The sequence below is a fragment of the Molothrus aeneus genome, chromosome 6, assembly GCF_037042795.1.
Source record: "Molothrus aeneus isolate 106 chromosome 6, BPBGC_Maene_1.0, whole genome shotgun sequence".
NCBI lineage: Eukaryota > Metazoa > Chordata > Aves > Passeriformes > Icteridae > Molothrus > Molothrus aeneus.
This window is the reverse complement of record NC_089651.1, coordinates 18,082,715-18,092,475: the sequence shown is the minus strand read 5'-3', so window position 1 is coordinate 18,092,475 and position 9,761 is coordinate 18,082,715. Positions and strand designations below refer to the sequence as shown.

Here is a 9,761-nt window from a genome sequence, read left to right as displayed (position 1 = left end):
AAAAAAACCCCCAAAAAACAAAAAACAAAAACAAAAATAAAACAATCCAAAACAAAAATGAAACAAAAATAACTTGATCCCAAGTTCCTCTTCCGTGCCTGTAGCCAAGCAGGGAAGCACCTTTGGACATTCATGTGATCCCACAGACATGTTCCCTACAGAGCAGACACCTTATTTCTGCACCTCACCCAGATGTGCCTGTGACACCTAGTTAGGAGGGACATCCCTTTGCTTTAAAACAAAAATAATTACAAAATGAATAGGAACAGTCAGAATTCATTTAAGTCCAACTAGTTTTTAAAAAGGGAGAAGGGAGGACTGAAGGTTTCCAGGCCAAGGAACTTGCCAGAGCCAGCATCCCCCCCACCCCTGCCTCCAGCAGCAATGAGTTAAGCCCCCTTTGTGCAACATTCACTCTTGACCCGAGGTCAGCAGAGCCAAGGAGGTGCTGAGGGGACACAGCTGCCCCTCCAGCTCCTCCTCAGATGGCTGGCAGCTCCAGGTAGAAAGGGAAACTCAGGTGGATGAGGATTGAAGTTATTTCTTTCCCATCTCTCCTCCTCCCCAAGACTGAGAGGAGACTTTGGGTCTGCAAGCCCAGTCTGTGCTTACCAGTGTCCTTAAGAATGACAATTTAAAACCAAAAAGTGGGAAATTAAAAAGAGAGAGAGATAGAGAGAGAGAGGGAGAGAGAGAGAGAGGAATAATTAAGTATTGTCCGTGGAAGGAGCGGGAGGGGCGGGTTCCAGAGGCGGCAGGGAAGGGACTCTCTCCCTCCCCAGTCTGCCCATGTGGGCCCCAGGTCCCTTGGCGGCCCTGCCGAAGCCTTTGTGCTGTTGCTGTGACATGGATGGACAGGGATGGCGAACACGGGGATGGATCCGGCGCTGCAGAGGGCGGGGCACGGGAGGCCCTTGCAGGGCTAGGCCCGGCGCTTGGGGAGCAGGTCCAGCAGGAACTCCGCGATGCCCACGAAGTACACGACTTGTGCAATGCCGAAGAGAGGAGCGATCACCAGGGCTCGGCAGTAGGCCCCTTTGAAGAAGGCCGTGGGCCCTTCCCTCTGCCAGATCTTCCTGGGGAGAAATGGCACAGACAGGTAAGTGTCCATCCCACCCCTCCACCATGCCAGGAGAGGCCCTGGCTGTGCCCTGCCTTTCTGCCTCCATCCAGAGACTAAACACGGGCAAGCTCTATTGCCTGGCACAGCCCTCACAGCAAATCACCCACCACTGCCCAAGTGCTCTGCAAGTGGCCATGCAGGAACTTGCCCCATCCCTGCATCTGGCTAGATGCAGGAGTGGCTGCCCATGTCCAGAAGTACAGCTAAGATAACCCCATGCTTGCATCAAGAGATCCCCCTGCTCAAAAGCTCCCTCAGCATGGGACAGAGCCAGATAGCAACAGATTCTGGCTACCACCGGAATACAAAAGCAGAAAAGTCCCTTTGTGTTTTGAAGCAGCCAGACCATACAGAGGATAATTCAGCTGGGGACAGCACACTCTGGCAGTGCTCCTGCAGACACTGTGCAGAGCAGTCCCAGGAGGGATATGAGACTCAATGCTGTAGGATTTTCCAACAGTGGGGCCTTGGGAGGGACTACAACATTGCCTCCTTTTGCAGAAATAAAATCTCATGACTACTGGGGTTTGGACAGAAGTATTTAAATATAAATGCTATATTTTTCTTGCTCAATATGGGAAGAAGTTCTCTTTTATAAAACTATATTTGTACATCTGCTCATATATCTATATATATCTCCAGACAGACAGATAGATTGATAAAAGCATAGGGACAGAGGGAACATGAAGCACAGCTGCTGGTTGGGTCTAGAAGCTGCACTGCCTGCCTGGCCAAACACCTGATGTGGTGCCTCTGTCATGAGGAGCCTTACTTGGTGCAGTCCAGGATCCCCGAGTAGGTGTCCTCATTGACTCCTCTCTGCAAGGACTGCAGCCGCGTTTTGATCACTGGGAGGGAAAGAGAGGGGAGACACTGCTGAGCACTGGAGGTGTAGCAGGCAGGAGCCATCCTGAGAGTAATGTCTTTGAAATGGTCAAAACAAAATGACCTAGAATACAGACCATTTTCATACATTTATCAGGGAAAATAAACCCATTCCTTTACATATGGATAAAAGAAACACAAAGCCACCCAAAACCCAACCCCTCCCTCCCTCACTGTGATCAAGGTTTCAAAAACTGACTTAAGCTTTAAACCTTCCAAATTCAGATATGTCTCTGCAAAGTGGGAACTTATTTTCAACTGCTCATCTCCTTCAGGAAGAGGAATCTAAAAGACACAATTCTGCTTCTACATTTCTTCACACCTTGGAGCATGTGCAGTGTTGGGGAAAGAGCAATTACTTTCTGGTGTTTTTCACAGGAGGGAAACCAAGGTGGTACTTAAGGCAGATGCTGTGGAGCAGGAGAAAAGGCCACAGATCTGAGGCTTCCCCTGTTTGTCCCAGACAATTTTAAGTCCACTTGGTCTGCATATTATTGCTCCACATGGAAATGTGCCTTTCCTGCCAAGAATATCTGAAATCAGTGACACTCTCTTCCTGACATACCTAATAAATACTGCAAACCTGTGTGTAAGCTGTGGCCCAAGTTGTAACTCAGCTGAACTCACACCATCAGAGATGGAGGCAGCAGAGCTGTCCCTTTCTGTGTGCTCATGCTGCAAAAAGGCTGGCACAGTCACCCTCCTCCTCACCTGGCCCAGCCTGGGCCTCTGAGTCCTGTCACTTGGCACCAGGCCACCAGCACAGGCTGCTCAGGACTCACCATCACAAGGATTGACAGCCACTGCAGCCGTACTGCCAGCCACACATCCAGAGAGAAAGGACACGTAGAATGGAGCCTTGACATTGGGATCCTTCTGGCCCAGCTTGTTCAGGTTTGCAAACAGTGGGAAGTAAACAATGGAGAATGGGACATCCCTGCAGTGGGGCAAGAAAAAAGGAAGAAAGAACAAGGATGAGCGAAGTCAGCACGGACACCAACGAACTGAGCAAAGGAAGGGCTGCAAGCATCACACATTGTCAGCATAGCTACGAGTGCAATGCAGACATCCTGGCTCTGTGACTGCAGTGCAGACAGGAACTGAAACTCAGTGGGGCAAAAGTGACTGCACAAAGGACAACAGGCCTGTGGGAGGCATGCAGCCCTGCAGGATCAGTGGGCTCCCCCTTTTCTCCAAACCAAAGACACCAGCACATTCAGAGGTCAATTGTTTTGACCACTTTTGTTAATTATGAGAGGTTCCATCCTGCCCTCCATCACCCTGGGTGCTGCTTTAGCTCTACCTTTGTTAAAGCTAGAGGAGAATGACACTGTGAAAGCCCAGGCAAACAGTGTCAGAGCAGGCACCACTCCTTGCATCCAACATGCTCTGTGGCCCAGCTCCCATTGCACACCCTGGGGTCTCAGGCTGATGTTTTACTCTGCCAGCTCACAAGGACTTCTGTACAGTGTGAAAATACAGACTGTGGGGCACACAAAAACCTTTCACAGAAAGCAGCAGAATTAAATCTTCCAGGAACAAAAATATACCCCCCATCACTTCTCTGACCCTTCCTTCTTTAATGTACAAAACCTGAGCATGGAAAACGAACTAAACCAAGCCCACCCCCGCTGAAGCCAACACCTCCTCTCATCCCTGGGATGGGTGGTGCCTCAGGCCCAAGGCTGGGGACGCCAGTGCCCTGTGCTCAAGCCCACGCCACCCTACTTTAGCAGCCACCCTACCTCAGCAGCCACCCTACCTTAGCAGCGTGGCTCCCAGGCCCTTGTAGAGTCCCGCGATGCCTTTGCTCCGCAGCAGCTCCCTGGTTATCTGGGTCGCTGTGGGGCGCCTTTCCACAGCCGGCTCGGCCGCCGCGGCCGCCGCGGGGGAGGAGGAGAGCTGGGCCTGCGCCGCCATGAGCTTCTTCTGTGCCTCTGGGGAGCAGAGCGCCAGCCCCGGTCTGTGGGTGTCCCACAGCAGCCTCCTGCCGCCCCATGCCCCACGGCAGCCTCCTGCCTCCCGGGCCGCGGGACACGGAGCCACAGGGGCAGCACAACACGCACACAAAGGCCAGGCAGGTGCCCTGCCAGCTTGTCCCCCAGCCTACCCATTCCCTCAGCCTGTCCCAGTCCCTGGCAGTGCTGCCACAGCACAAGGCTGTCGGCTGTGCTCTCCCACCGGCCGGTTTGCCCAAGCCTGTCCCACACCATCTCTGGAGTGCAGAGAACAGGAGCTGCTGTGAGCAGGCAGGGGACAGTCCCTGCTTCCAGCTGTGTCCCTGAGCTGCCAGTGTAACAAACAAGATGTTCATAAACGAGACCGTTTCCCCAAGTTCTGTTCTTTGCCTCCCTCCCCTGAAAGCAATCATTAACCTGGGGAGTTTCTCCATCACATTTCTAATCACATCCTGGTTCCTCCCACTTTTCCAACTGATGCACTTCGGCCCTTTGGCCAGAAGATGGAGAGCACCTCACTCTGTCAGTAATCCTGGCACACCACAGCTCTCCTGCTACACAGAGAACAGGCTGTTCACAGCATCGAAAACCTCTCCTGAACCCTCAAACCACGGCTTAAATCCTTCCAACATTTTAAAATAATACGCACAAAGAGGATAAGGTCGCAGTAAAGCCAGTGAAGAGAGAAAAGAAAAAGTAAATCCGTGATTATTCAGGAATGCCACATCAAATGAGAGATTAAGGGACAAATTGGCCCGTTTTCCAGGAAGAGCCATAAACATGGTATCTAACAATGTCATGCAGGGCTCCTGGGAAGTGGGGCTGTAGCCCAGACTGACCTCTGGAAGAGACTAAGGAAAGAGCAAGCATCTCTTTCCACCAGAGTCTCCATGCCAGACTCTGGTCTCTGCTCTCACCAGAAACACTCCACAGTGTTTCAGCCAGAAGGCTCACACTCCCTCCTGCCTCTGCCTGCCAGCTCACGCCCACAGTCCCAGGAGCCTGATACCAAATCTCGTTCAAATCCAGTGCACTGGGAGAATTTTATTTACTCTTTCAACCAAGACAACTGCTGTTTTTGTCAGAGAGGAAAAAAGAGTACAAGAGGAGACAAGTCATCTGAAAATAACACATCCCCTTGGGAAGCTGTTAGGGAGGTGCTACAGGGGGGTAGAAGAGATTAAAAACAGACATCAGAAAACATGGAGATGGAGGAAGCAGCACAGGAAAGGCACTGGAGGATGTTAATCCCTTCTTGGGTGCACAGGATCTACCAGGTTTGAATCACCCACAAGCTGACCACCCAGTCATCTCTCCTGTCTCTCCATCCACCAAGAGCATTTGCTGTTTTGCCTGTCAAGCCTATTGCTTTGAGCAAAAAACCCACCACCACCTCTTGTAACTGCAAGGGCCTCTGCAAAGCCAGCTAAGCAAAGCGTGGGGGGAAGGAAGCTGGGAGGAGGAGGAGAAACCTGCTACATCTGTGGCATCTCTGACGTGGAAGAGCTGGGGAAGGGAAAAGGGGTTTTCTCCACTCATCCTCTCAGCTCTGCCTTGAAAGCCCAGTCCCAGCTCCTTCCCCTCTCCCTGCTGAGGGCACAGGGAAGAAGAGTCCACGTACCAATGCGTCCTGCATCCTGCAGCTGGATTTTGAGCATCTCCATGGGAGTGGTGACAATTACCTGGCAGGTACCTGCACCACAGCCTGCCAGCATCTCCCTCAGCAGTGTCAGCTTTTTCCTGCCCAAAGAAAAAGAGAGAGAGTCCATCAGAGGAGGTGGCCTGGAATAACACTTGGCCAGCTGGGTACAAGGCTCGAGGCCACTTGGCCAGCTGGGGGTTACAGGAAAGGCAGCCAAGGGGACAGCAGAACCTGCTAGGCCTGACAGTTCAGCACAACCTTGGCTTGGCATCTCTGCCAGCACCACATGACCTGGAGAACAGACTCATTTTGTCCCCAGGAACAGAACATTCAGAAAAGCCACAAGCCCCGTCACAACAGCCCCAGACAGGAGCACACAGCCCCCTCCACCCATAGGCAGAGCACTGCAGGTTCTTCTAGGCTGATGGTGGCCCTGGGCAGGGCACAGCTTTCAGAAAGGGTATCACTTCAGAGGGCAGCAGAGGACCTGAGCATTCAGGGGGATAAGCAGCTTTCCTCCTGCCAGCCTAGTCCTTTAAAAACTGTCAACAAACACAGACCACAGGACAAGGAACAAGGAGGGAAAATATTCAACTTGCTGCTTTGGAGTTCTCTGAGAAAAGCAAAGTAAATAAAGAGTGAATATGAATCAGGGAGGCAGTTCCTCTGTGGTTAGGAACTGTTTCATGTTACCAGGTTTTCCAAACCTTTCCAAGCCTTTGCACTAAACTGGTTCTCCCTGAGAGACAGGGGATGGGATGGACCTCCAGCAATGAAGATTTGTGTATTCTCTGCACCAGAGAGCAGGGACTATCAGCAACGTGTTCTCATACAGCAAAATGCAGCATTTCATTGTTCCCTCCATTCCAAAACTATGAAAGAGCCCAGCTAAGGCTAAAAAGAGGAATTCAAGATACAAAACCTCATAAGATTTTCAGAAAGTGATGTGGTTTTGCCCTGTAAAAAAACCTCACGCCTTGGCACCAGAAAACACAGACTTGGTTAAAAAGTACACCTGACCTGCTCTTTCCTAAAAGGGTTTAAAAAAGAAGTGTGTATAAATCACACAGCCAGAGAGAAACAGCCTCCTCTTTTTTCTGTTTTAAATGCAAGTACCATTTTTACCTCCCCCAGCCCTGCTCTGCAGCAATACCTCATCTTAACCTGCTCGAGGCACATCCCCACGCTGTGGCAGAAGCAGTTCCACAGTGATACTTTCCACTCCCTTGCACAGCCCAGGCACACCCCCTTGCCAGGTGTTTCCCAAGCACACACACAGCACAGCTGTGGGGCAGTGGGCCAGCAAAGCAGTTTCATTGCCAACCCTACAGGAAAGGGAGGGCAGATGCACAGTAATCCTGCTGGCCCACCACGTAAGCTGGGCCCATTTCTCCACCTCTCATCTTCTCTGGAGAGGATATGAGAGCAGGGGATTAAAGGCACAGAGCCACAACAGAGATTACCAGTGACTAAATATAGAGCTCTCCTATAAGGCTGAAAGAAGGAATATTTCAGTCTCTCCTTTCCAAATCTCCCCACAGATGAGGAACTGCAAAGAACAATCCCTCCCACGGAGTTACCCACACGGGTACTGAAGTGTGCACATCAGGCTTTCCTGGAGGTGTGGGGGAACTAGGGTGTGCAAATCCAGAGGTTCTCACTGCCACTGCCACTTGGAGGTGGCCAATTTGTGTCTTTTGGGTGGTCTGAAGCACAGCACCAGTCTCTGAGTGGCTTGATACAGTCAGCAGCAAGGCTGCACAATCCCCAGCCTGGCTGTGGGAGGAAGCAAACCACCCAAAGGAGCTGGCTGCCAGAATCTCTCCTTGGCACAGCAGAGCATCTCCCACTTTAGCAAGAGCCCTGGAGCATCCCTAGAGTACATATCTTCTGGCTTTCATCCAGGGTGACTGCTTTGATAACCAGTTCAAAAGATCAGGAAAGATTTGGCCTACATATTCATCTTGGACCATTATCCCAGCCAACTAAAGTCAGCCATGACTTGACTGAACTCCATGGAGCTATGCCAGTATGGCCCAAGGAAGGATTTACACATGTGGGTGTACTTTAGAGATGTCAAACAGATACATCAAAAGCATCTAGAACAAGGGCTTTCAGCTTTGGGTTTGCACATCCTGGGAACTGGGGAGAGTCCAAGAAAAAAAGTAGCTTAGGATAAGCAAATCTTTTGACAGGAGGTTTAAAAGCTGCCATACAGGGGTCAAACTGCCTTTGCAAAACCTCACCAGTCTGCACATAAAAGGAAAGTTTGAAAACTGTTCATCTCTACACAACAAAGGAGTTTAAATATTTAAGGCACCACTGGCCTTATCCTCAGTGGTTTAAAAACCAGCACATCTCAACTAACTTCAAAAGCTGCAACACCAGCAAAGATCTGATCCTGCAAATCCAGAAACCATCTTTTATCACAGCAAGGGAGTGTTAAATATAACACATACACAATAGCCTCAAATTCTGCACTGGCAGAAATCAGTTGTTCTACATTTTTTACTGACATACTATTAATTTGTGACAAGTCAAAAATGTCAAATGGGAAGGCGAGGAGATACATGCTTGATTTAAATTAGAGTTTCAAACTACAGCTGAAAAACAAAGTCAAAAAACAGGAACTAGAGGTTTATGGAAGGCTTTTGGGGAGCAATCAGTTCAAAGTTAGGATCTCTGACAGCATTGATATATTGATGTCACATGGGAGCAGTGTAGGGTTTTTTTCAAGTTTCTCAGAATCTTGACCATGTGGGAATTTACTGTGTTTGGGCAGGGACCAGAACCAGCCATTCTGGAATCAGGATAACATTTCCAGAGAGGAAATCTCTGAGCTAAAGAAACATCCATCCAAAGCAATCCCTTTTTATTTCCTACCCAAAAGGCTACTGTCCCCATCTTGGACATCACCTTCCTCACTCATAAAATAACCTCTGCCTCTGTCAGCCCAAGAGGTTGCAGAAAGCTCCCCAGGAGTTTCAAAGCAGACAGAGCCAGTTCCTTTCAAACAATTTACATTGTGGGTCTTTGATATGGATTAGAGGACCAGCACACAGGAGTTGTCCTTCAAAGGAAGAGCACCCTCTCTGCCACAGTCACAGGGGGATGTGCACACAAACTGTCCTTTAATCCAACCCCTGATTTTCCAAGGAGGAACAAGCTACTGCAACTGCACCTCCGAAAAGCTGGAGCTACGATGCTGGAAATGTAAAAGCAATACAGTTCCCACTACAAGCTCCCTCTCACTTCTAGTGCCAGCTCAAAAATGCCTCAGACAAGCCAAATAAAGTACTGATGTGGAACAGATACATCTCAAAGTAACATGCCAGATTAAATGTTGATCTGGAAGCCATTATTCCAGGAATGTACAGTTCTGTGTTGCATGTTTGGACTAAGTCAAGAGGAGTTGACTCTTCACCTGCATCAGGTTTGCCCTGGCAGGAAATTCCAAGTGTTTTGTTCCTATGTGAACATTTGTGGAAGTGAACAATGGACAGGGTAACACGACTGAGCATGTTGAACACAGACACAACCCACGTTTCATCCCAAGACATGTGCCTGGAATGATGACAAGGACAATGCTCCTCCCATGGGTGCATTCTGTGATTAAACAGCACATCTCTATCTCCCTCCAGATTAACAGTTGAAAGTGCATTTACTTTTTGGCCGACCTTTGATGTCAACAGCTTCAACCCACTTCAACTGCCTGGCCTCTGTGTACTAAATAAAAGAGCTCTCCCCAAACAGCTGTTCCTGAATTGGCACAGTGACATGATCAGCTCCTGTCTCCTTCTGAAGGGGAAGGGAGAGATTTCCCCAGTTCCAAGTCTCAGTGAGTTGGATGAGGGCTACCTACACTAAAGAAGTGCCAGAGTATCCAGTGGATAACTGCAGGAGAGGCTGCCTGGGCACACAAGTGCCAAAGAAAGACCAAGCACAGTCTTGTGCAGGGTGATACAACAGCTCAGCACCAGGACTAGCAGCAGCACTCCTTCTTCCTAAATTGAGAGCCTCGCTTTACAGCCTGACTAAGAGTGTTCTGCAGCTCAAGGATCATCCAAGCCATGCAATTGATACTTAAACTCATGCCACAGAAGAGATGGTCCAAGTATTTCAGGAGAGCCTGAAAGAAGAGCAGATGAAGGAA

The 9,761-nt window shown here is 49.7% G+C and overlaps 1 protein-coding gene across 1 annotated transcript in view; it reads right to left on the bottom strand.

Moving 5' to 3' along the window:
- Positions 1 to 260: 260 nt before the first annotated feature.
- The window catches only part of SLC25A22 (solute carrier family 25 member 22), a 50,502-nt gene continuing 41,001 nt past the window's right edge, over positions 261 to 9,761 (bottom strand). Inside the window, exons 6-10 of the mRNA XM_066551729.1 lie at positions 5,588 to 5,706; positions 3,771 to 3,945; positions 2,791 to 2,945; positions 1,896 to 1,971; positions 261 to 1,076 (exon numbers count right to left, since the gene is read on the bottom strand). Coding sequence (XP_066407826.1) covers positions 923 to 1,076; positions 1,896 to 1,971; positions 2,791 to 2,945; positions 3,771 to 3,945; positions 5,588 to 5,706 — 679 coding nt within the window. The 3' untranslated portion in view covers positions 261 to 922. The remainder of the gene's footprint in view (positions 1,077 to 1,895; positions 1,972 to 2,790; positions 2,946 to 3,770; positions 3,946 to 5,587; positions 5,707 to 9,761) is intronic.